This window comes from Phyllostomus discolor, chromosome 2 (genome assembly GCF_004126475.2).
Source record: "Phyllostomus discolor isolate MPI-MPIP mPhyDis1 chromosome 2, mPhyDis1.pri.v3, whole genome shotgun sequence".
Classification (NCBI taxonomy): Eukaryota; Metazoa; Chordata; class Mammalia; order Chiroptera; family Phyllostomidae; genus Phyllostomus; species Phyllostomus discolor.
The window spans coordinates 10,706,443-10,731,580 of record NC_040904.2 but is presented as its reverse complement, the minus strand read 5'-3'; the positions used below and the strand labels follow the sequence as shown (position 1 = coordinate 10,731,580).

The window sequence follows — 25,138 nt, the reverse complement described above, 5'->3', positions numbered from 1 at the left end:
GTTCGTTGGCAAGAATGGTCCCTTTTCTTGATGGCTGCACCCCAACACATAGGTTTCAGCCTTTTCTGGCTTGTTAAGTCAGTTATTGCTACTCCTTACATACTTTGCCTTTATAATTTTGTTGAACTCCACTGTTTTTTAATGTTTTTAAAAAATATTTACTTACTTATTTTAGAGAAAGGGAGGAAGGGAGAAAGAGAGGGAGAGAAACATCAATGTGTGATTTCCTCTCATGTGTCCCTTGATGGGGACTGGGCCTGCAACCCAGGCATGTGCTCTGATTGGGAATCAAACCGGCAACTCTTTGGCTCACAGGCTGGTACCCAATCCACTGAACCACACTGGCCAGGGCTCACTGTGAATTTTTATCTCTTATTACTTTATGTGAGTACGGTTTGGGTGGGAAGTAGAAGTCAATGACTATGCTCAGTATGACATGTTTAACATATTTAATTGGAATTTTTTTCCCACCACCCTCACTTTTTAAAACTCTGCCATGGGGCCACATCTAATTCGTTATCTGACCTCATTTTACAGTCCCACCAAAACTTCTGCAGAGATTACTATGGTTTTTACTTGGCTTCCCTGACTCCACATCTCCTGTTTTTCTCTCCTCTCTTTTCTGGATATCCTTTCTCCTCTAGACTGGGAGCTGTCGGTGCCCCATGGCTCATCCTGGAAAACTTTCTCTTTGGAATACTCCCTAGTTGATCTCATCCAGTCGTAGGTTTCAGACACCACCTGAAAATCGAGGACTCCCAAATTCCTCACTCCAGCCCTGGCCTCTCTCCAGAACACCAGCCTACTCAACATAACCACTCGAATGTCTGTTGGGCGCCTGTCTTACCTTAACATGTCCCTCAATCTAGTTGGAAATTTCCTCCAAACTTTCCCTACTTTTGAAAATGACATTACTGTATGGCCAAGTTGTCCCTGTCAAAAACCTTAAGACGTGGTTTATTTAGCTTACTGAACAAGTTGGAATTGGCAGTGTGCAAGCAGAGAGAAGCATTACTTTTTCTCATGACTGTCTCAAAAATTCTTATCTTTCAAATCACAGGTAGAATTTAGTTTTTTTCTTTCTTAGTTATAAAAGAGGACTAATATTTTGCTCATAAAAAGTCCAGTGAAGTTGCACAACTCAAACGCTGCTCCAGTTGAAACCTCTTCCCTCCCCTAGCTTGGCCAGACTCAGAGTTTGAGATGTAGGCTGGAGCCCTCATTCCCACTCTGTTTCCACATGGAGGGACATCCCCAGAAGAAAAAAACCCCAACAACTTGCAGCCTGTTTTCCCCTTCCAGGGAAGTGTGAATTGGTGAATCTGGGAGAACAGACAGGGTCAAGTATGTTCAGGCTCCTCTGGGTACAGTTTCTGGGGTCGAGGCTGACATGTGCCTTCTCATTGCACTTGGCTACATGGTAACTTGGTGGCGCACCCGCAGTCGTGGCGTCGGCTCTTCCTCAAGGGCTCGAGCTCGTCCCTGCCTCTGGTACTGCCCTGGCCTGAGCCTCGCAGCTCCCCACCTTGGCCTGCCTTCCGGTCTCCTGCGGGGCGGGAACTCCCCCATTCCTCAACGTCACCTGCCCCTTGCCAGGCTCTCACCTCTAGGGGCCCGGCTTTGCCCCTAGGTAAGACCCTGCCTAATCCGCAAGGGGTCGGCTTCGCTCTACCTTAGCCCCGGCCCCATTCGTCTTCACTCCCCACCTGCTACGCCCCGACCCCGCCTACAGGACCCACCCTAACCCCGCCCACTCTGTCTAGGTAGGCTCCAGATCAAGGCCCAGGTCCCGCCCTGTCTTCCATGCCACACCCTCCTAACCCAGGCCCCGCCTCCAGCGCGGTGGGGCGTCTCACGTTCCACCACTGCGAGGGCTAGGCGCGGCTTGGAGCCCACCTTCGCGGCGTTCTGATTGGCTGCTCGGACATCTTCCCACCACACTCCGCGAGTCAGCAGAGTAACGCTCCCTCTAAGTGTGCGGGGACTGGCGGGTGGCTGTGCCTGCCTCTGCGCGCAGGTTGCGGAGATCCAGCAGCAGTCATGACTGAGGGCACGTGAGTCCTCGCGCTCCGGATACCCCCAAGAAGGGAGAGCATCGTCGGGGCTCTGAGATTGGGTCACGGCGGGAAGGGGGCTTCCAGCCGAGGTCCCGCAGCTGGGGACCGCTTGGCGGGGGCAGGGTTGAGGGGATCCGGGTGGGATGCAGGTCCTGCATCTAGAGGTGGAAGTAGCACTAAGCATGTTTGCATTCTGGGAGGTGAGGATGACGGCCTGCCTGTGGGTTGTTGGAAGGAGACCTCTGGGCTCTGACCTAAAGAAGAGGCAGGATGCCCACTCACAATCGTTTCCAGGTGTCTGCGTCGTAGAGGGGGGCCGTATAAGACAGAGCCCGCCACCGACCTCAGCCGCTGGCGTCTCAGCAATGAGAGGGGCAGGCAGGTGTGGACCTATTTTCAAGAAGAGGACAACCCCGGCCGGGAGCAGACTGCGCTGGAAGCTCACTCCTTGGGATTGGACACTGTAGGTGCTCCCAGTCTGCCCCTCACACAGTGTCGGGGACTCCTGCTCCTGTCCCTTTTCCTTAGCGCCAAGAACCAACAGAGAGCATTCCAAAAAAACACCCTGTGGAGGGTATTTTTTCCCCTGTTAAAAAAGAAGGGTGTGTAATGTGGGTCCTGGGCCCCATGCCACTAAAGCTGGTTCTTACAGCAATCACTTGAGTTGAAGATAGGGTGTGAGTAGAATTGCTTCAATTCCTCCCTTTGCTTCAATTCCTCTCTCATTAGATTAGAAGTAAGGATCTGCTGTGATTTTTTTTTTATTCAGAAAAAAATATTTTTGATCCAATGAATTTCATGTAAGAAATTCAGCTAGTCGAAGAGTCTGCAGTATAAATGGGACCTCCTGGTCGAGCCCTGGCCTCCAGTCGCTACCTGTCGCTGTGTGATCCCTGGGCCCCTTCCTGTGAGATGTCCCAGGTCTGGGTGGACCTCGGGGCCCTACCCCACCCTCCTGGGCATTTGGTTTATTTATTTAGGATGTCTTGGAGAAGTGAAGAAATTAAAAAATATGTTTGACTGGAAAGCAAAACCATGAGAATGTGGAACTGTCCTTTTACTTTGCCGAGATGGCAATACCATCATCAAAGAGTTTCAGGTTTTTTGTTGAAACAGCTAAAACTTTTCCAGTAGTTCAGATTCATTATTTTGGCTTGGGCTGTCAGTGATGAAGGCTCCTTCAGCCTGACCACAGACTCCCCTCGGGTCTCATCTCGTTTCTCCTTTGCAGAGGAGTTACTTCAAAGACTTGCCCAAAGCCCATACGGCCCACGAGGGGGCTCTGAATGGGATAACATTTTACATGGCGCTGCAGGCAGAAGACGGACACTGGGCGGGTGATTATGGCGGCCCACTCTTTCTTCTGCCAGGTAGGAGGGTGCTGTCCTGGCCTGTGGGTGAGGGCACCCTGGGGCATTATTGGGGTACTGGCCTGACCTCATTCAAGCCCTGGTATATGTCTGTTGTGTGAATGAGAGAGCAGGTGAACACCCAGGAGCTCACGTGGAAAAGGGTGGGGAGGGTTACCCTGCACCCTGCTTATTCTAGTGTTGATCCTGGAAGATGGGAGTGAAGGCACAGCCAGCCCAGTGTTCAGACAAGGGAAGCAAGTGGTGTCCTGGGGTGGGTGGGGGAGGGGTGGCTCTTGGGTTCCAGTACAGTGCAGCAGGGCCCTCCAGGTGGAAGGCTGAGCCTATGCAAAGGTGCAGGGTAGTTTGAGTCCTCTGTGGGCAGCTCTGGCACGTGAATTTACCTTGAGGGGGTGGCTGAGGAGCTCAGCCAGGTGAGCTATAAGTTAGGAGGATTGCTGTTGGGTTTGGCCAGACAAGACTATTGCATCCTGTGAATGTTTCTCTAAAGAAATACTCTGTCTTGTAGTATGGGAAATTGCCTTCTGTAAATGTATGCAGAGGACCCTTTTTCCTGGTGGGAGGAGCACTGCAGGCCCCTTGAGCTCCCATCTCCACTTTGCTTCCAAGCTCCATTGACTCCTGGAGTGTACAGATTTGTATCTTTCTGGCCAGGGGCTCATAGGCCTATCCTTGGGTGCAAGTCAAGGGCTCTTTCTTTCCTCCCACCCACCTGGAGCCTGTTGAGATTCTTCCCAGGGTGGGCTTTGACCCTGAGCAGAGTGATAGGACTTCAAGTGCCTCGGCTGCCTCACCTGTGACATGGGGTGATGAGGATCTGGTTTGAACGTATGTGCATCACTGTGGTGAGCACTGATTCTGGGGTCCAGCCCCCTGAGCTCCAGCCCCATCCCCATCCCCATCCCCACTGCTTAGTCTCCTTCCGGCTGTGCCTCAGTTTCCTTCCCTGTGCAATAGAGGAAGACACTGGCTCTGCTTCCTGCCTGTGTGGGTATTTCCTGTCTTGACAGTGTCATGACTGTTCTGAAAGGAGGTGGGCTTGCTTTCTGTGAGCCTCTGAGGTGTCTCAGCATCTAGCTGTCCTTCTAGGCCATGTCTGTGGCCACTGTGGTTGCCAGGGCTTTGATGCCTCTGAGTCCGAGTCAGGCATTGTTCCGTGGCACACCGTGGCCGGACTCCCCCTGAGACCCTCGTGTGGGGTGTCACAGGCATGTGGTTGACAGAGCTGATATGGCGGTGTGCGGGGGAGCAGCACATGAGCACCACGCTCAGCAGGGCCAGGCAGGGAAGGGAAGGTTCTTTGTAGCTGTGTATTGTTGTCTATTTCCCCCACTTGCCAAGTGACATATGCTAGTAAATAACTTGTACAACAGAAACATATAAAGAAGTAAATGTTACTGCGTCCGGGGTATCCCATCAGGTGTGGGTCCTGGAGTGGCTGGATGAGCTCCCCACCCTGTGTGGGGAGTATCATGCACGCAGTTGCTGCTGCACCTGGGTCCTGTCCCCAGAGTCCCTGATGGTGCCAGGAGGGGCAGCCTTTCTAGGCTTGTTTCTATGGGAAGGAGAACGTTGAGAAAGCTCCCTGTTGCAGAGATCCTTGGGAGGAAAGGGGCCAGGCTTAGCGGTGCCGAGTGCCTGCTCCTAGTGACGGACATCTTTTCCGCCACACAGGCCTCCTGATCACTTGCCACGTGGCACGCATCCCTCTGCAGCCTGGATACAGAGAAGAGATTGTGCGGTACTTGCGATCCGTGCAGCTCCCGGATGGCGGCTGGGGCCTGTGAGTCTGCCCGGGCGCTGTCGCTGCCCACGCGTGCATGCATGTGCACAGATGTTTTTGTGTAGCGCATGCACTCGTCGAGGGGTGGGGTGACTGTGACTGTGGACTTGGGGTGGGTGGGGGAAGAGTTCAGTGTCACAGCTTGTGCTATAAATTGGTTTCACCACTGGCTGAGAGGCTTGAGACCCTCACGCCAAGTGAAAACCATCTGGCCACTGTCGTTAAGGCAGAAGGCAATGGTTCTGACTCTGGGGTCGCAACAGGTGTGCCTGGGCTGGTCAGCTCTCCCTGGTCTCAGCCTGCCTTCCTGTGGTGGGGCGTGCTCTGGGGTCAACTGCCACCCACCCTGGTCATGGGCTCTGGGCGGGCCAAATCCACATCACGGGCCTCCATTGCAGGACCCTAGGGGGACAGAGCAGCCTCTGCTCGCCTCCTCGACAGGGGTGGGGGTCTTGAATTGGAGGCCCCGACTCTGGCCTGTGGGTCCCAGCACTCCAGGACAGATGTTGGGATCTCACCAGGGCCTTACGGCGACACGGGGTGCGAGCACGCCCTGACACGTCGCCCTGCGTGCGTTCTGTGTGCCATAGCGACGAGTGGGCCTTTGTCGGGCGGGTCATGCTGACTGGGGCGTGGGAGAGGAAGCAGAGGAGGCGGGCAGGTTCTGCGGGGCCTGTTTGGAACTGCTCAGTTGTCGGGGGAGGTGGCTGTTCTGGCTGTTTCTTGTGTGGTCATGTTTTATGTCAGCATAGGCTGTCAGCGTGCCTGGTTTTCTGAGGAGATTCAACGGGAAGCATTGCTTCATTTCTGACAAGTTGTAAGAGATGTCCTTCTGTCCCCACATCTCCTGCTGCTGCTGCAGGCACATCGAGGACAAGTCCACGGTGTTTGGGACTGCACTCAACTATGTGTCCATGAGGATCCTGGGTGTTGGGCCCGACGACCCTGACCTGGTACGAGCACGGAACTTACTTCACAAGAAAGGTATGTATGGCCTGCACAGCCCGTGCTCAGTAAAGGGCCTTGGTTGCCTCGGTTTAACTAGTTCTTGCAGGTGAGAAATAGGAAGGTGCACCTTCCCCTGAAACACTGGGCAAAATACGTGAACAGGGAATTCATCAAAGCAGTAAAGTAGTCTTACCTGTACTTTTTTAAGAAGCAAATTAAGATGAGCATATACCCCCCTGTGCGCTGGGTGGGGCTTCTGGCAGGGGGCACCTCTCCCGGGGGGCCTGTGTGCTCTGAAGGCTGTTAATTCAGCCCTGGGGGGCCCCATGGTGCCCTCTGCCCTGAGAGCTCCCCCGCTGCTCTGCAGAGACTGGCAGGTCTCACCCGCCTGCCTCTCGTGGCTGTTCCTCTGTCCCCCTGTCCCCCTACTCGGGTGCTCACACACAGGGGCTCCGGCCAGCCCCTTGAAGTACCTTCGCACCTCGGCTCTGCGTGCTGCTTCCTCTACCTGGGATCCTGCAGCCCACCTTCCCCTGCTTCTGTGGGGGCTCCTCACCCCTCCCCTGGCTCCTTGCACGTTTCTTCTCTGGGAGCCCTTCCTCACTTGCCTGGCTAGATTAAGCCTCCTGTGAGCATTCTAACGACGTCCCACACTCTTTTCACGTGTCGTTCTTGCAGTGAGTTCCTTGTTAGCCTCTGGCCCCACTGGCTGCTTTTGGGTTCCGTGCCTGGGGAGGGAATGGGTTGGGCCACATGTCCTCCCCTGGTGGCTTCCTGGGCTTTGGCCTCCTTGCGAAGCACAGCCAGGGTGGTGTTCCTGTGCCCGGGACCCGTGTTGCTGGGGTGGCTCCAGCTTGGGCCAGAGTGTCACTGCTGGCCAGGTTGGAGTCCCGGCCTGCCTGCTGAGTGGGGACGCACAGGTCAGGGGCGGCTAGGAGTGGCCGTGAGAGGAGAAGGCCGCATGTGCGTGCTCACTGCCCCTCATCACCCTCCCCAGGCCCATGTGGCAGGGGCTGCTGTGTGCCTCTGGGCCCCTCACCTTCCCAGGTAGTTGCCTGTGTGTGTCCTTTCTGAAGGCAGGGCTGTGAATGCCTCTCCTAGGGATGGGCACACTCGTTTTGGGGATGCTGCTGGTCCCGCCCACCTTGTGGCTGTGGTGCTGGGTAGTCCTGAGCAGCCCTGAGCAGCCGTCCCTGGAGCCTGCTCCTCACAGGGCTTGGAGGATTTTTATCAGGCTTTGCCTTCAGTTCATGTGAGAAGGGCCCATGGGACTCCCGAGGGTGCAGTTGGAGGGAGATGACAGGGGCCTGTTCTCTCCCCAGGCGGAGCCGTGGCCATTCCGTCCTGGGGGAAGTTCTGGCTGGCCGTCCTGAACGTTTACAGCTGGGAAGGTCTCAACACCCTGTTCCCGGAGATGTGGTACGCTTGCCTCTGCGGGGACGCGGCTGCCTTGCTGAGAGCAATGGCAGGGCCCTGGGTCCCTAGGCAGGGAGGTGCCCTGGGTTGGGCCACGTGGCAGACAGGTCACCTCGCAGGGCTGGTGCAGAGCCCTGGCGTGGAAGAGGGAAGCTCTGGCTCTGTTGCCTAGGGGAGCGTGATTGCATCCTGTTACTATGGATGTTGTGCGCCTGTGCAGAAGTGGAGAGGCGGTAGGAGCCCAGCACCCCTCGCCAGCCCAGTGCCGGTGTATGCTGTGCTGTTTTATCTGTCGTCTTGTCTCTCTTAATGGCGGATGTTAAGGTTAATCCCAGACATCAGACTTACCCACGAACACTTCAGTGTGTGTCTAAAGATAAAAATTTTCTTTTGAACCTCCTTACTGTTTACGTACTCAGCAAAATCGACACTAGTTCCTTCTTGTCTAACACTGTCAGTGTCTTCTAACATTTTGTGAATATCTAATGAAAGCTGGAGCATCTCCTCAGAAAACGGTCACATGCATAGAAGTACCCCACTGTGCCTTGTAGGAGGTGAGACCCAAAGAACCTTGCCAGCCCCCTCACTCTCAGTGGGGTGGGGGTCCCCAGGGAGCTTGAGGGGCCCTCGTGTTAGGTGGCTTTGGCGGAGGAAGGGTGTGAGGTGAAGAGGCCACTGGGGAGATGACAGCAGGGTCCTAATGAGGGGCCGAGGGCCCAGCCTCCACAGCCACGAGGCAGGGTGGCCGTGGCAGAGGGGCAGTGGCAGGTGAAGTGGGAGGAGGGGCGGAGCTTCCTTTGTGGGCGGGGCTAGGTGCTGCTACCCTAGGCCGGCCACCCTGGAAGAGACAGGGAGGTGTCCCGGGGCCCTTCCAGAATTTCTTGCCAGCGGCCTTGCCAGCTTGACTGAACCTCCCGATGTGTGAGGGGCAGGCTGGGGAGGGCGCCGTGCCGGCCCCAGGTGGGTGCGGGCGTCCGAGGCTGCTGTCCGGGAGCCGTGTTGTTTGTGCCCCCCACGAGGTGGGCCCTGGCAGTTGCTGTTGGTCTGCTGGACTTTTTGGAGGGGTGTGGTTTAGAGAGTAGAGGGCAGGTATGCAGGGTGGAGGACCAGAGACCCTGAACCTGAAATGTGAAAAAAACACCCTTTGAAGTGAGTGGAGGAACATGCAAGAGACTGAAGGAAGTGGCTCGGCGGGGAGGGGGCACCTGCTCAACCCTCAGGACTGGGAGCAGGGAGGGTGCACTCAGCTCTGCTCCTGCCCAGGCCCCATCTGTGAGAACGGGGGGGACATGTAGGGGAGGGCGGAGAGAACAGGGCTCCCCCTGCCACCTGTGGAAGCTGGCCCAGCCGTGCTGACATCAGAAGACACGTGATGGAGGTTGCAACCAAAGGCTCAGGCCTAATCACTTTAAGTGAACTTTCTATTTCGGAATAGTTTTCTGCTTTCAGAAAAGTTAGTCCGGAGCTGCCCCATAGACCCCTCGCCCATTTCTCACTCTTAAGGTTCCCTGTTACATGGTTTGTGTACAACAGAGAAACCACAGACTGTCCCGGGTGTCAGGAGCAGAGCGTCCTGGCTTTAGGGAGCATCCGGTGGGTCCAGGCGTGGCCTGTGCCCCGGGGCCCCTGGGGGATGAGGGTGGCTGTGCAGCGCTGGCCTTGCTGACCGGGGCCAGGGCGTTCGTTCACCGAGTCTGTGCTTGGGAGGCCTGGGGCTGTGGCGGTGGCGATGGTGGGGCTGGGGCTCCTGCTGATGCGCCGTCTCCCCAGGCTGTTTCCTGACTGGGCGCCTGCACATCCCTCCACACTCTGGTGCCACTGCCGGCAGGTTTACCTGCCCATGAGCTACTGCTACGCCACGCGGCTGAGCGCCGAGGAGGACCCGCTGGTCCAGAGCCTGCGCCAGGTGAGCACCTGTGCCAGGTGAGCACCTGGCCTGGGCCACACTCCAGTGCGACTCCCATGGGCCTGCAGAGCTGAGCCCCCGAGGTTAGGGTGAGGCCTCTGCTCCTGTCCCCTCAGTGACTGCCCAGTGGGACTTGGGGTGGCATGGGGTGCAGGCACCCGTCACTGGGAAGCAGGCCCTGAGGTGGGGTCAGGGTGTGGGGTATTCAGCAGGGTGTGCCCTGGTAGGGCAGAGGGAGGAGACAGCTGTGGGCAGCGGGGGGCTGAGGCACTGCTGCCCCCAGGAGCTCTATGTGGAGGACTATGCCAGCATCCACTGGCCGGCACAGAGGAACAACGTGGCCCCGGACGACCTCTACACGCCGCACAGCTGGCTGCTGCACGTGGTATACGGTGGGTGCTCCCCTGGGGCCAGTCGAGCCTCCCTGGGGTCAGCTGACACCTGAGGGGACGATGGGTTTGTCCTCTCCTGTTTATGTGGTGATGGGCCTGCTACACCTGCCTCGTGTCCAACAGACCTGCCCTGTCCGTGCCCTTGGAATGAGCCTGGGGCTTGGGCTCTCTAGACAAGAAAACTTGGAGCTGAGAGCCTTGGGGGGCGCAGCCATCCCTTCTGTGGGGCAGGGAAGGCAGTTCCCCACCGGGCCCAGTCTAGGCTCACCTCCCTGTGGGACCCTCCGGAGGCCAGCATAGGCTGCAGAGTGCGGAAGGGGCCACGTTCCCTCTGCTGGGCCCTGGGTGGTGCTGGGCCCCTGCCCCATCCGTGCTGAGGAGTAGCTAGATTCCCACGCACGGACACCGTCCCAACCTGGCGGGGCAGCATGCCAGGGTGTGCGGGGGCAGGCAAGGTGTCGGGGGTGAGGGGTATGGGGAGACAGGAGGGAAAATGGTGAAGCCGCGCAGGCCCGGGGGCCCTGGTGCTGCCCAGGCCTGGCTGGGCTGAGGCCAGGCTCCTGCGTGCTCTGTGCTCGCTGACGCCCTCATCCCCGCAGCGATCCTCAACCTGTACGAACGCCACCACAGCACCAGCCTGCGGCAGCAGGCCATCCGGAAGCTGTATGAGCACATTGCGGCCGACGACCGCTTCACCAAGTGCATCAGCATTGGCCCGGTCAGTGCTCCCTGCCCGCTGGGTGTCGGCCTTGGGTGGGCATCTGACTGCAGCCCTGGTGTGGGCGAGGACCTAGAGTGGAAGGCCCGGAGGCCAGTCTCTGGGGAACTGGGGGTAGGGGTGTCTTTGAGGGTGGCCCTCTGATCCCACAGGACCTCATTCTGCCCCATCGGTGTACTCGGCCCCCCTCCCACCCCCACCACCTAGTGAGGCCACCTCTCAAGGTCTTTCTGGCCTGCCCTACCCCTAATAACACCCATTTGCCCTTCTCTTATGGGGTTCAGGGCACCAGGTGTGCTTGGGTTCCATTTCTGGATCCTTCCAAGCCCCATGACCTGGAACTCGCTGAGCCTCTGGGCTCCTCACCTGGCTTTGCCTTTTGGGGACAGGTGTGGACACACCTCCAGGCAGTGTGGCCAGGTGCACAGCAGCCAGTGCAGGGTCGGGGAGGCCAGCTCATGGCCGTGGGCAATGTGTGCAGGAGGCAGAGTGGTTCTCAGCCTTTGGGTGGGCCACGACCATGGGTTCTTGGGGTACACCCAGCCCCACTCCTGCCCCTGCCCCCAGGCATTTTCTGGGCCTCATGGGACCCCAAAGGATCAAAAATGATGACACCCCACAGGCCAGTCAGTGGTGCTCCTCTAGCAGCAATGTGGCTCTCAGGGTCTGACTTAGCATCGTGTAAAGCACGTCTGGCTGCAGAGGGACGTCGGCTGTGGTTGGATCCTGACTTAGGGGACCCCTCAGTGGACAGTCCGGCCTCCAGGACTTGCCGCTCTGAGCACGCAGCCTCTGCACAGGCCTGGTCTCTGTGTCTCCCCTGTGTCCCTCAGACCCCTCAAACCCACTCTGGCACCTGCATGGCGGGCTGGCTGGGCTCACACCTCTTACAGGTCACCCTCCCTGCTCTGCACACACCCTCAGCCCCTTCCCACTTTCCCTGGAGACCTGGTTTCCTGGGACCCAACAGCAGCAGTGTCTGTCTCAGGGCCCGGGAGCAGTGCACACTGGGAAACATGGGTCAGAGCAGAAACAAGGTTTAGAGGGGTCAGGCTACGTCCCCGCGCCTAGCAGGTCTGGAGCAGAGCCCTGACAGGCCCTCCTCCTGCAGATCTCGAAAACCATCAACATGCTCGTGCGCTGGCACGTGGACGGGCCGGACTCCAGCATTTTCCAGGAGCACGTCTCCAGGATCCCCGATTACCTCTGGTGAGCGCAGCGGGCAGGGCCCAGTTGGTTGGTGTCACGCTTGGTCTCCGACTGACATGGCTGAGGGCCCAGCGTGCATGTTCGTGGGCCCTACTGCCACAGCGGCCGGCGTGTCGGTACCTCCATCTCATGTTCCGGTGGGGGTGCCACGGTGTCTGGCATGACACTGGAACCAGTAGTGTCGGGGTCGATGGAAGCCGGGGAGGGTTGACAGAGTGGAGGAGTCCACTCCGCAGCACAAACTCTGGGCGTTTCCGGAAGGCAGAACCAGGAAGCCTGTGGGTGGACAGGGCAGCTATGGGTGAATGTCAGGAAGGCTTTGGTGACGAGGAGAGCTGGTCATTTATGGATTGTACCTGGGAGGGGGCTTCCTGCTGCCCCTGCACACAGCTGGGGGGGTCCCCTGCGCTGTGGGGCTCTGGGCACCACCTGACACCCAGCTCTCTGCCTTCTCCCCTTCACAGGATGGGCCTCGACGGCCTGAAGATGCAGGTGAGGGCTGCAGGGCTGGCTGCTGGCTTCCTTTGCCGCCATTCCTGCCTGCGGGTTTGTTGAGATTCAAAAGTCACCCCTTACAAGGCCTGGCAGTGTGGTGAGCAGCCGTAGGCCCTCTGTCCCATCTCCGAGGGGACGTGGGGTGCCTCCTGGGCTGGGCCGCTGCACAGGAGCCTAGAGCCCTAGGGTTGTGGCAGCACCGACGGTCAGAGCCTCCCAGGGCTGTGGGAACCTTGAGGTTCAGAACCCCATAGGATTGTGGGAACGTTGAAGATAAGAGCCCCCAAGGGTTGTGGGAGCACGGAGGGTATGCAGTCACCATGTGGGAGCCGGAGTAGTTCAGAACTGCAAGTCAGGAGGACGCAGTGACCTCAGAGCCCACACACCGGCCCACCGGAATTCAGGCCTCAGGAGGAGGGCCCTGCCCTCCAACCCCCAGCCTACCTAGCCGTCCCTGCCTCTGAGGGCTCATGACCTCCTCCCCCAGCGCTGAGATGCACTCCCCTGGGCCCTTCCCTGCATGCGTCCCACTGGTTTGGATGTTGTAGGTAATCTGGCACCATCACTGCCCCCACCCCAGGGTGTTTTCTGTTTGTGACCCTGGGGTGGGGTGCACATTATAGGCTGCCTGGGCTGACCTCCGGCTGCAGGGACCCCGTGCGCCGCACCCACCTGGCTCATCATGGGATTGTGGAGGGTCCAGCAGGGTCCTCGGGGCACCTAGGTCACTGGGCCTCTGGGAAGGAACGTGGGGTCAGCACCCCCAGTGCAGACTCACCTCGGTGCCCTCACCAGGCACACCCTGAGCCCCTCGCCCAGCTCCTGACTCCCCCGCTGCCAATCTCTTGTGAAAGGCTTTCTAAGTCATGCCAAGTGGGGGAGGGTGGCAAGCCCCCGTGTGCGTGCCTGCAGCACCTCCGCGCACGAGGGTGCCCTCGTCTCCAGGAAAGCCCTGCCCGCTGCCGCCGCGGAGTCAGGGATGCCTCAGTGTGTCTGCGAGGGGCGTGTTGGCAGCAGCAGGACAGGAGCCCGGGGGCTGGTCCTCGAGGCCACTTTCGGCCAGCTGTGTCCTCAGTGCCTTCCTCCCTGGCGACTTGCCTGTAAAGGGTCCACTGTGTGGATCCGACTTACTGCCTCCCCTGGGCCCCGTGTTCTCTGCACACTGACAGCTGGACGCCGAGGCCTGATGTCGTTTGTTCGGGTTTCTCCCGGCCCGGCGGCTCTCCTGTCGGTGCGCGTTTCCCCCACACGTCCCTCTGGGCCGAGATGGCCGGCTGCCCTGTCCAGCTGCCTGCTGGTCTGGGCCGAGGCGTCCCCACTCCCCCCACCCCGTTATCTGCGTGTCTGTCCCAGGCCCGCGCTGTCTCCCTGGGGTGTGGTCGTTGCTGTTCTGGTGGGACCGGAGCGCTGACCAGTGAACTGGGCTCCCTGGGGGGGTTTGAGGGAGGCCTTCCCAGCCCAGCTGAGGCTTCGGCCAGGCCCCCCCACCTCAGAAGTGGGGGGTGTTTCTGGGCATTACTGTGAATGGGACCAGAGGCTGTCGCTGGGTGCGTAGAGGCCATGGGCAGTGGAGGTCATGGGCAGGTGGTGGCCGTCCGAATCCCGAAGTGCCCTGACACAGTCCTGGCCTGGCTGATGGCCTGGTGAAGGCAGGTGGGCTGCCTGCAGTACCAGGCCTGTGTGAGCTGTGAGGGGCGCACAGAGCCTGGGGGGTCAGGAGGCGCCGGGCCCCTTCCTGCCTCCTTGCAGGCGCGGGTGGGAGGACGCTGCACTGGCTGCTGTAATGGCTCACCCTCTGTGTGCAGGGCACCAATGGCTCGCAGGTCTGGGACACCTCGTTCGCCATCCAGGCTCTGCTGGAGGTACGTGCCTGTGTCTGTCTGTCCCTCAGCCTCCTGCCGACCTTCCTGTCACCCGTCCCTGTGCTCAGCACGGACACCTGCTGACCCTGACTCTTCGCTCTTCTGGGCTCCAAGGCCTCTGGCGATGGTCCAGCTGAGGCTGGGTGTTGCCCGGCCGCTCGGGGCAGTGGGCTGGCTCGGAGGCTTCTGGAGCAGGGAGGCTGGAGCAGGGAGGCTGGAGGGCTGTGTCCCAGCAGGCAGGGCAGTGGGGGCCGTTCCAGGCTCTTCTCAAATGCAAACTGCTCCCCTTGGACGCTTTGGAAAGAGCCGCTGAGCATGTACTAGAGAAAAATGGGGGTTTTTGTTCTGGCGGAATGAGGTCGCGGAATCCTGGGGAGCCCTGAGGAGGGGTCTGGGCCACATGGGGACTTCCTTGGACAGGTCAGGACCCTGTGGGTGCAGGTGGGCAGCTGTGGTGACCCTCCCGCCCACTCTGTGTCTCCATCGTGTCTTTCTGACTTGTCGGCAGACACCCAAGAACCCAGGTGGGTTTGCTGCCGGTTCTCCCAGGGGTGGCAAGACGTCACCAGAACCATCCGGAGACCAGCCCCTCCCCCCCACCCCCCAGTTCCTGCAGCCAGCGGCTCAGCGTCTTCTCTCTTCCAGGCAGGTGCACACCACAGGCCCGAGTTTTCATCCTGCTTGCAGAAGGCGCATGAGTTCCTGCGGGTCTCACAGGTGAACCCTAGGGGCTGTGAGGGGCTTCCCATGGGCAGAGGCGCCCCACCCACCCTGCCCTCTCCAGTGTAAGGGGTGCCCGGTGGTGCTTCCCAGGAGCGGGTGGGGCTGTGGGTGGTGGGCCGTAGGGGTGATGCCTTGAGGGTTCCCCGAGGCACCAGTGGCTGAGAGTCCGCAGCCCTGGACCCCGCCATGTCCTGCTGTGCCGGCCCTGCTCCGGTGTCCGGTGTGGGAGTGACGTGTTCCCTCCTGTGCTTTCCACCCATGTCCTTCGGACGCTGCCCAGGTCCCAGACAACCCGCCCGACTACCAGAAGTACTACCGCCAGATGAACAAGGTACCGCGGTGGCGCCTGCCAGCCCCAGTCCTGGGGGAGGCTGCCCGTCGGCTGGGCCTGGCCTTCGCAGAGGGCTCCCCGCTCGGCGTCCTGGGGCTCTGTCCTCTTATGGGGGCATGTGTGGGCCCCAGGGACGCTCCTGAGATACCCTGACTGAGTCACTGGGCGTGACCGAGGCGGCTGAGCCCTGGGGGCCTCTCCCCATGCTTCTCGCACATCTGTGCCCTGATAGCGACGCTCCCGGACAGACGCAGTTGGACGTGAAGTCAGCTGTCGGGACATGAACTGGAGGGACAGGGAGAGGGCAGAGAGTGGACAGGCAGTTTCTTCAGCGTGTGTGTGAGAGGGTGGGCACGGCTGCGGCTGCGTCCTTGTAGGGGCCAGGAGGGTGCCTGTGGCTGTGTTTCGTGCCCGTCCTGTGGGGGGCTCCGACGGCTGATGGGCAGAGGCTGCAGTCCAGTGGGGTTCCCGTGCTGGAAGCCTGAGGCCCGTAGGTGCTCGGACACGTGTGCGGCTTGGGGCTGTGGAGGGCGCAGTGGCCTTGGGTGCTCCGAAGACAGGGTGTGGGCGTGGCCTTCTGCCCCCGTCACAGCCTCCGTGCCTTCCACAGGGCGGCTTTCCCTTCAGTACTGTGGACTGTGGCTGGATCGTCACCGACTGCACAGCTGAGGGCTTGAAGTCCGTCCTTCTCGTACAGGAAAAATGTCCTTTTGTCACCACGCACATCCCGCCAGAGCGGCTCTTCGACGCTGTTGCTGTGGTGAGGCTGCTGGGCATGGGGCTCTGGTCCCCAGGCCCTGAGGCTGCCGTGCCGTGCACGCAGGGGTCCCTCAGGTCTGGCTCGTGTTGCAGATGAACTGTGCCCCCCCCGCCGTTCCCACAGGGCCTGCCTCGGCCAACACTCAGGGCCAAGCGTGAGCCAGAGGGGCACGTCTGGGCCGGCAGGAGGCCCTGGCCGGGTTGGTACTGAGCCTTGCGCTTCCCTCATGGTGTGCGAGCCAGTGTCCTGGGCCCGGCCACTGAGGGCAGGCTGAGGCTGGGCCTGGGTGGCTGCTGCAGCCCCATTTTCTCTCTGGTTGTGGAGGCCCGTAGACCTGGCTGTTCCCAGGCGCCTCCTTCCAGAGGACTGGGAGTCCAGCTGTGTGCCTGATGAAAGAGGGGAGGCTTTTAGCACGTCCATTGCAGTGCATGTCTTCCAGCGGAGGTCATGTATGTGACGTAGGAATGCATGTCCGGGTTGCGGTGTGTTCCCAGATGGTTACTTAACGGTGCTGCTGACTGATAAAGGGTGCAGCCCGCTGCCAGGGCACCTGGGGGTCTTGGTCTGATGTGAAAACTAGCTCCCTGCTGCCCACCCCTGCCCATTGGTGCTTAGCCCTGTCCCTGGGGTGCTTAGCCCCACCCGGACTTGGGCACCCACGTGCTCAGCTCTCAAGGTGTGCCGTCTTTGGTTGTAGCTGCTGAACATGAGAAACCCCGAGGGGGGCTTTGCCACCTACGAGACCAAGCGTGGGGGTTACCTGCTGGAGCTGCTGAACCCCTCAGAGGTATTCGGTGAGTGGCCAGCCTTCTGGCGTGTGGGCACAACCCGGCCTTGCCAGCCCCCGTAGGCAGATTTGCTGAGCAGAGCCCTGAGGTCTATTCCCAGGCCAGGGGCAGTGCCCACAAAGGTGCTGGCAGATGATGGCGGACCCTTTAAGGCAGGGGGTCCCCAACCTCCGGGCCCCAGACTGGTTCCGTCTAGGCCTGTTAGGAGCCAGGCCGCACAGCAGGAGGTGAGCTTGAATATAGGGGCTTGAATCATCCTGAAACCATCCGCCACCCCCTGATCCGTGGGAAAATTGTCTTCCACAAAACCAATCCCTGGTGCCAAAAAGGTTGGGGACCGCTGCTCTAAGGAGCCTCCCAAGCCCCGGAGTGTTTCATGCTCCCTGGCCTCTGAGGGTAGCTGTGGTGCCCCTACTGTGAAGGGAAAGCGGCGGTTCTGGCTTGGGGGTCATACCCGGCTCTGGCCCTAGTCTGGACCGTCTCCTGCTCTGTCCTTCATGGAGACCGCCCCACCTCCTGAGCGCTCCTCACAGGGGAGGTGTCGGTGGGGCCCGTCTCCCTGGGTCCTCGTGCTGCGCGTCACGGTTCTGGTCTGTAAGCGCTGGTTCTTCACCCTGCGCCACCTCTGCGTGCCCTGTACCCCTCCTCTTCACTGTGAGCCCGGCCCAGTGGGGGGTTTCAGGGTGGGGTGCAGCTCTGTGCTGTGCACCCCCCCTCCTTCACCCTCCTGTACTCTGCTGCTGGCCCAACTGTCCCACAGCAGACGGGCCTCCAGGTCACTCAGTCACCAGGTCCCCTGTGTAGGTACCACCTGCCGCCTGGTGGCTGTGGTCACTAGTGACACCTTACTCGTTTCCTCCAGGGGAGACGGTCAGGCTCTTGATGTGCCACGCAGGCCCCACACACCAGGTGCTGGGTTCTTTGCCGTTTGGCCTGAAGTGCCGAGGTGAAGCTCACGCTCCTTCGCTTCCTCAGGGGACATCATGGTTGACTACACATACGTGGAGTGCACCTCGGCCGTGGTGCAGGCGCTGAAGTACTTCCACAAGCAGTTCCCGGAGCACAGGCCGCGGGAAATCAGGTGAGGGCGGCCCGTCCACCCGGCCACGGGTGCCGCCAGCCCGGCAGAGAGCTCAGACACTGCCAGCGTGGCGCTGAGTGCCGTCGTCCTCTGATGAGGGCCCTGGAGTGAAGCTCATGTGGGAGACGGGGGAGGGGTTTCCAGTGCCCTAAGCCTGGTCATCTGCCCTGAAGTGCGTCAGATGCATGTACGGGGGCTCCAGGGAGCACAGTTACCACACGGGGGCAAGTTGTGTTGCACATCATCTTAGTGTGAAAGATGACCCACGCCCCCGGCTCCACCTGTGTCCAAAGGAACGGGAGCTTCCCAGCCCTTCCCGCTGAAGTCTGACACCTGTGCAGAGCAGCGTGCGGACCCTCGGGGTGGCGCCTGAGGAACTGTCCCGAAGGGGCTGAGCGTGACCGCAGGGAGCGCACACGTCACCAGAGGCTCCGCTCCGGGCTCTGCGGTCGCTGCGCTCCTGCACCCCAGGGCCCACGGAGGGGACTCAGCCCTGTGCTCGGGAGGCTGGGCCGGCGGAGTAGCGGTTCACACCGTGCTTGTTAGTCAGCGTGTCTGCTGAGTGCGGGTGCCGCACTGTGCCCGCCTGTTTGCCGTGGGTCTCTGTGGGCCGTCCGTGGTCACGATGGACCGTCCCGCTGGGAACACATGTTCTGGGCACAGAGGACGTCCAGGAAGCGTGTCACAGCCACAGGGGCACGCGCCTCCCCTTCCCCGTCTGGTTCTGAAAGGCCTGTGCTGGGTCCCCACGATGGACTAGGGAGTGTCTGCTCCTTTCTTCATCCCTGAAAGGGTTTGTGTGGGATCGGGATGCTCGTTCGTGATAATGTAACAGAGTTCACTTACCAAACGTCCAGGCCTGGAGTTCTTCTTCTGGGAAACGGTCACATTTTAGACTCCTGTCTGCAGTAGGTAGTTACAGGGCTATTCCGGATCTCTGTTTCTTCCTGGGGCCATTTTGATTAAGTTAATTTTCCTAGTAATTTGCACACTTTACCTACATTTCAAACGCATTGCCTAAACTTTTTTTATTTTATCTTAACTTTGATTTCCACTCCACCTGTAGTCATTTCTTCCCGTCACTCATGTGTACTTGTGCCTTCACCTGTGTGTGTGTGTGTTTACTGTTGCCGAGGAACAGCATCACGGCAGACGGGGCTTAAAATGCCGTGCGGCAGTTGCCTCTGGGCTCTTGGGCTGGGGGGTGGGCTGGGCTGGGCTGGGCTGGGCGCGTCCCCGGCTGACCACCGTCTTGTCCGAGCATCGGCGGCAGAGACCTGCTCCGAGCTCGTGTGTTCGTCGGCAGGTGTCCATTCCTTGCGCAGTGTCAACCTCAGGACCCGTTTTTTCCTGACCGTTGGCTGGAGGCCACCCTTCACTTCTGGACCCGGGGGCCTCTGCGTGGCTTTGTGCCAGCCGGCAGGGGAGAGAATCGAGGGAGAGGGACTCTGCTGGCAGGAGGGTGGCCAGGGTGCCACGTGACGTGGTCACTGGAGTGACGCGGTCACCAGAGTGACATCCCACCCACTCTGTAGGAATCTGTCGGTTAGACACAGGTCTCGGGGGCTGCCCACGCCAGAATGGGCGACGTGGGGTGAGCCCCGGAGGAGAGGGTCACGGGCACCACGGTCTGTGCTCGGGCCTCCTCTCGGCCCGTTCAGAGAGCCGTCTTTCCTTCAGAAGTGCCCGTTGGACTTGCGCTGGAGCTTCGCTGCCCTCTAAATCTTTTGTTTTCTCCCTGATTTTTTTATTTTGAAAGTTTCATCTCGTGTGATTTACTCAAGCCCGCGCATTCCCTGGCACTGACTTCAGGGCCATCGATCCTGTGGCAGCTGCGTCTGACGTTGGTTCCTCCCAAGTGTTTGCTTTCCTTCCCGTCGAGCTCCTTCCTGTGTCCTGTAGTGGCTCCTCCTCTGACTTGTATCTCCTCTTTCAGCTGTTTGTTCACTTTTTTTTAAAGATTTTATTTATTTATTTTTAGAGAGGGAAGGGAGGGAGAGAGAGAGAGAGAGAGAGAGAGAGAGAGAGAGAGAAACATCCATGTGCGGTTGCTGGGGGCCATGGCCTGCAACCCAGGCATGTACCCTGGCTGGGAATCGAACCTGCGACACTTTGGTTCCCAGCCCGCGCTCAATCCACTGAGCTACGCCAGCCAGGGCCTGCTTGTTCACTTTTACGTATTTTTAAAAGAGAGACCACACTCATTCTTTTTGAGACGGTAGAATGGGTGGAAATAGGTAAGTCGCTGTTTTGCTGGAACGCTCGTTGGGCTGCCCTCTTGTGTTGCAGGGAGACCCTGGAGCAGGGCCTGGAGTTCTGCCGGCGGAAGCAGAGGGATGACGGCTCCTGGGAAGGGTGAGTGAGGTGCGCGGGACTGACACGGCTGCACTCACCGTGCGCCTGTGCCGCTTGCTCCAGGGGACTCGGGCAGGAGGCTGCCAGCCACAGATTTCCAGTGGACCTTGTCCTTTGTGTATGCCGGCCCTTCACCCTGGTGGTGTTTGGCAAGCGTGTTGGGCATGCTCTGTGGGCCAGGCCTTGTTTGTTGGGCCTGAGCATTCATGTCCTCCTCCCCTTCGGTTTGGGTCAGTTCTCATGTTGCAGTTCCAGCGGACCGACCCGTATTCTGAGGGCCGTGGGCAGGTGTGTGTCACTGGCCGTGAGCTCTGCTGCTGGTCTGGCTTGTGAAGGCCATGTGGGTGTTTTTCTTGAACATAACCACAGCCTCCCCGTGCTGTAGGGCGTTCCCGTCCTCTCACGCCCGCTGTGACCTTGGCCTGGGTGGCTGAGGCTCTGTTTCCCTGTGTCTCCCTCCAGCTCCTGGGGGGTTTGCTTCACCTATGGCACCTGGTTTGGGCTGGAAGCTTTTGCCTGCATGGGACAGATTTACCAAGATGGGTAAGTGTGAACATTTGCCCCCTGGTGGGATGGGGTCTTCTCAGTGTGATGCTTTGTTCAAAGGGGAGGGTATCTTCGTTCAATGTTTGATTTGGGGGGGTGTTTTTACCTTTTTGAAATAGGAGAGGGGCTGGAGTCCAGGACACACACTGGATTGGGTTGAGGGAAGGGCACAGTCTGAGCTGTGTGCGGTAGCCTCACCCAGTTCTGCCTGGCTGGGCGGGTGTTCACAGGGTGGTCATGGCAGGGAGGCCGCCTGCAGCCACAAAGCCTTTCACTTTATCCATGGGGGGAAGGTGCCTCAAGAATAGCGCCCCTCCCCCTGGTCTTAAAGAGACCCGGCCAGGGTGAGAACCCAGGGGCCTGGGGCCTCCACTGTGTGACGGGGTCTCGTGTCTGGTGTCTCTGCAGGGTGGCCTGTGCAGAGGTCTCCAGGGCCTGCAACTTCCTGCTGTCCCGGCAGATGGCGGACGGAGGCTGGGGGGAGGACTTCGAGTCCTGCGAGCAGCGGCGTTACATGCAGAGCGCCCAGTCCCAGATCCACAACACGTGCTGGGCCCTGCTGGGGCTGATGGCCGTCAGGTGGGGGCGGGCGCAGGCAGGACGCTGAACCCTGGCGACTTGGGCGGGGTGCGGGTGGCTGAGCTCTGCGTGCAGGGGTGGGAGGAGGTGAGGTTGCAGGGTTTTCGGGGCAGAGCTGTAGGTCCACCTGAACCATCTGAATGCAACTGCAGAGAGGCTCACCACCACAGTGACGTGACAAGGGACACGAGAGGCCCCAGGGAAACAGTGCGAGGTGTGAACCATCTCCAGCTGCGCTCTGTGGTCCTGCCTGTGTCCACAGCAGTGCTCGGCCGCGTGTGTGTGCAGACATGCAAACGTGTACACACACATGCAGATGCACACACAACATGCACACACGTACACATGGATGTGCACACTAGCCCAGTCTGTGCTGCCTTGTTGGGTTTGGGGCCATTTGAGGAATCTTCCTAAAACCGCCTACAAGCTAGGCCAGGCTAGTGTGAGCAGCAGGGGCCTAGCCTGTGGGGACCTCGGGGAGAGGGGTCAGCCCCTTGTCTGCTTCACACAGCTGAGCTCGGTCCCGAACCTGCAGGGGTGATCGAGGTTAGCACACGTGGCCTCTGTGGCCCTCAGAGGGCCCTGAGCACCAGTGGGCAGGGTAGGCACCAGGCTTGGCGTCCTTCTCTCTGGGGGGTGTAGGAGAGCAGCACCTCGGGGCAGGGGCCAGGGCGGTGGGTCTGGTGCGGGCGGGGCCCCTCATCAACCCTCTCATTCAGGGGGGTGCCCGCCTGTCCTGTTCAGCTCCACACTCGCTGCGTCCTCCACTTCCCCGGGTGGAGCTGGGCAGCGACGGCCTGAGGCGTGCTGACTGGCCCTAGCGGTGCCGATACCTCGTGTGTGTTGGGTTAGGTTTCCCACGTCTGCGTCCTGTGCTGGGCTGCGGAGGGCGAGGGCTGGGCTTTGGCTGCAGCCAGTGGCCGTCTCATCCACAGACTGGCGATGGTAGGTTCACTGCCTTCTCCTCTCTCGCAGGCATCCTGATGTAGAGGCCCTGGAGAGAGGAATCAGGTGTCTGCTCAGAAAACAGCTCCCCAATGGGGACTGGCCCCAGGTATGCTGTGGGGGGCTCGGTGCTGACCTCGATTTCATGTCCCCTCCTGGCCCCTTGTCCCTCACGGGGTGCTCATGGGCACGGTTTAGCTTTGGGGATTTGAGATCCAGAGACACCGCCCACGAGTGGCCTTTGTTGAAAGCAGATCTGTGATGGTCCTCGAGAATCTTGCTTTTTTGCAAATGAAGCAGAGGCTGGCGGGGCAGGGCTGCTGGTGCCGGAAGGTGCTGGGAGGCGCTGGATGGCCCTCGGGCTCTGCCTGATGGCCCCTCATGCCTGATCCCTGCTGGCCTGGGGTCATGAGGTCACGTGAAGCGAACTCCCCTCCCCTGGATGAGTCTGGGGTCAACAGGCCTGTGTGGAGCTGGCGACCGGGCCGGAGGGTGCTGCAGGTGGGGGGCTGCGTGGAGGCTCTGCCGTGCCCACTCCCCACGAGCCGGCCAGCCCTCCACCTGGGGAGTCACTTCAGGGAGTCCCTTGGCTGCCTGGTGAAGCCTTTGAGTTGAAGTCCCTGTGTCCTTCCAGGAGAATATCCCCGGGGTCTTCAACAAGTCCTGTGCCATCAGCTATACGAGCTACAGGAATGTCTTCCCCATCTGGGCCTGCGGTCGCTTCTCCCACCTGTACCCTGAAAGTGCCCTTGCTGGCCACCCTTGAGAGGGGGCTTATGGGCGCCTGGCCGGTGGGGCTGCAGAGTGAGGTTGGAGCATCTCACCGGACCGGGAGCTGGTGTAGCCCTGCCCCGCCCCGCCCCACCCTCCCCACTCTGGAGTGAATGCTGGGACCAGGCCTGCACATTCATCAGGGTAGGGCTGGGGTGAGGGAAGGAACGCGATGAACTGGGCCTGGCTGCTGCCTGGGCATGGTCTGTGTCCTCGTGTGAGCCCAGGGCTGGGAGGGCTTTCCTGACCAACAGTAGTTCTCAGCATTGTGCCTTATCTGCCTCCTGCCCGGTGCTGAGCCCCCGCCCCCCAGGACAGCTCTTTCTGCACCTTCTGTCTGTGGGACTGAGGGAGGTGACGGCTTCCCCGAACAGCCTGGGGCAGAGAGGCTGGGCCTGCCTGTGCACCTTGCCACCCCGGCCTCAGTGAGGACAGGGACGAGACATGGCAACCCCGCCCCAGATTGCATTCATCCACACTGCACTGCTGTGCATTCAGTTTCCTGGTGCATTCAGCGTTCCCCTGCAGAGTTTATAGTCGTCTCGTAATGACGGAAATACCCAGAGGGGCATTTCAAGCACAACAAATGGTGAAGGCTAGTGGTTTGGTGGCTACCACTGTGGGGCACTGCTGTGCGCCAGGGACAACTGAGCACCCCAGCCTGTTGGTCACCACCCACCGAAGCTGGCTGGGCATGTGACGCCCAGGACACTCTCATGGCTGCTGTGACCTTTGTGCCCTAGTTTGCTCTGAGTTGAAGTGGGAGCCAGATTTCCAGGCGATGCTTCTCGGGGGGTAAACCAGTCACTTCCCTTCTGGCTACTCTAAACCGGTTTGGTTCAGTGTGCGTGGACTTGGGGGCTCAGAATGGACACTCTGGGACCTGGGTTTGCCATTGACCTGGGAGGATGAGCAGCTCGTGTGCTCACGGCCTCCCCGGGGGCATGGCTACGAGGAGTCACCGAGAGCTTTGATGAGAATAAAACCCAAGCCTGGTGTCACCTCAGAGGCCCCACCCCAGTGCCACCTCCACCAGCCATTTCTCTGTGCCGTCTCCTGGACTGACGGCAGCCCCACGCTGCACTCCCCTGGCCACCTGGCCTCCTCAGCCTCGTCATCACCTGCCCAGAGCCCATCCGGGCCCTTGCCACTCGTGGAGGCTTTGCCTGTGTGGCCTTGTCCCAGATTCTCAGAGCTCACCAGCTCCTCAGTTTCAGGAAACACAAGTAGCTGTTTGGAGATAAGCAGGTGCATCTCCAGTTATTTCAGGGAAACCATTTGCCTCAGCCTAATTAAAAGTCCAGTTCTCTCTCCTGGGCAAATCGCTGAAGAGTCTTGAATTCAAGTGATCTTATTTCCATTGATTCAATTTTGAATATTATGCTGGGGAATTTTCTCTGGAGTCCTGGGAGGTTTCCTGTGTAAGTTTCCCATCCTGTCCTTCGAGGAAACGTTGAACTCGCAGTGGAAACTTACCCCTGGGAAAAATACTTTCCCTTACCGAACATAATCACTGCTGCTACGTGATTTTTATTTGGGCAATAAAAGTGTTTTAAGAATCCATACTTCCTCCTCGTCTCCCAGCAACTGCACAAGAATCACAGGTTGCCCGTTCGGCGTCATTTACTTTTCATCTCCACCTGCAACATAAATTTTTATTTATAATTCACTTTTATTCCAAGAAGGAATTAAGGTTGGAAACATGCAGCAAAGGGAAATCAGGGCTGGAGAGTCTGGTGGGTTTGGAGGGACGTTAGCACAGGAGCCGCCTGCCAGGGGGCTGATGAGTGTGTTGTCCTTGGCTTCCAGACGCCGTGCTGGCTGTCAGGAGGCCGTGGAGAGGACGCTCAGTGGAAGACAGGACCCCTGTGGGCGAGGAGGGGCGCGCGCCACTGGCCGTGCTGGTCCTCACAGCGCCGCAGCGCAGTGCACCTGGTCCCAGCAGAGCCGCCAGCACGGTGCCTGCAGGGGCAGCTCTGGACAGTGGGGGGATTTGCTGGGTACGCCGGGCAGCACTTCTTGACCTTGAGCTCCCCAGTGATGTGTGACCTCGGTGCCTGGCATTTTCATGTGCAATCTCTGGTGCCCTTCCAAGACCCCCTT

General features: G+C 59.7%; 1 protein-coding gene across 1 annotated transcript; it reads left to right on the top strand.

The window, feature by feature from the left end:
* The first annotated feature begins 1,942 nt into the window (after positions 1–1,942).
* LSS (lanosterol synthase) lies at positions 1,943–24,601 on the top strand. Its single transcript, XM_028504465.2, has 22 exons — positions 1,943–2,054; positions 2,352–2,520; positions 3,289–3,427; positions 5,102–5,210; positions 6,073–6,194; positions 7,481–7,577; positions 9,345–9,480; positions 9,764–9,872; positions 10,472–10,590; positions 11,702–11,799; positions 12,264–12,291; positions 14,100–14,156; positions 14,802–14,873; positions 15,160–15,210; positions 15,821–15,970; positions 16,668–16,764; positions 17,734–17,839; positions 20,129–20,194; positions 20,657–20,737; positions 21,149–21,319; positions 22,295–22,373; positions 22,899–24,601. The coding sequence occupies exons 1-22, from the start codon at positions 2,041–2,043 to the stop codon at positions 23,028–23,030; spliced, it is 2,202 nt and encodes a 733-aa protein (XP_028360266.1). The 5' UTR covers positions 1,943–2,040; the 3' UTR covers positions 23,031–24,601.
* The last annotated feature ends 537 nt before the right edge of the window (positions 24,602–25,138 follow it).

Bases quoted from the DNA above. Each gene is read 5' to 3' on its own strand.
- LSS (XM_028504465.2), top strand. The intron at 11,800-12,263 runs GTGAGCGCAGCG...TCCCCTTCACAG, and splicing joins AGGATCCCCGATTACCTCTG to GATGGGCCTCGACGGCCTGA. The intron at 22,374-22,898 runs GTATGCTGTGGG...GTGTCCTTCCAG, and splicing joins CCAATGGGGACTGGCCCCAG to GAGAATATCCCCGGGGTCTT.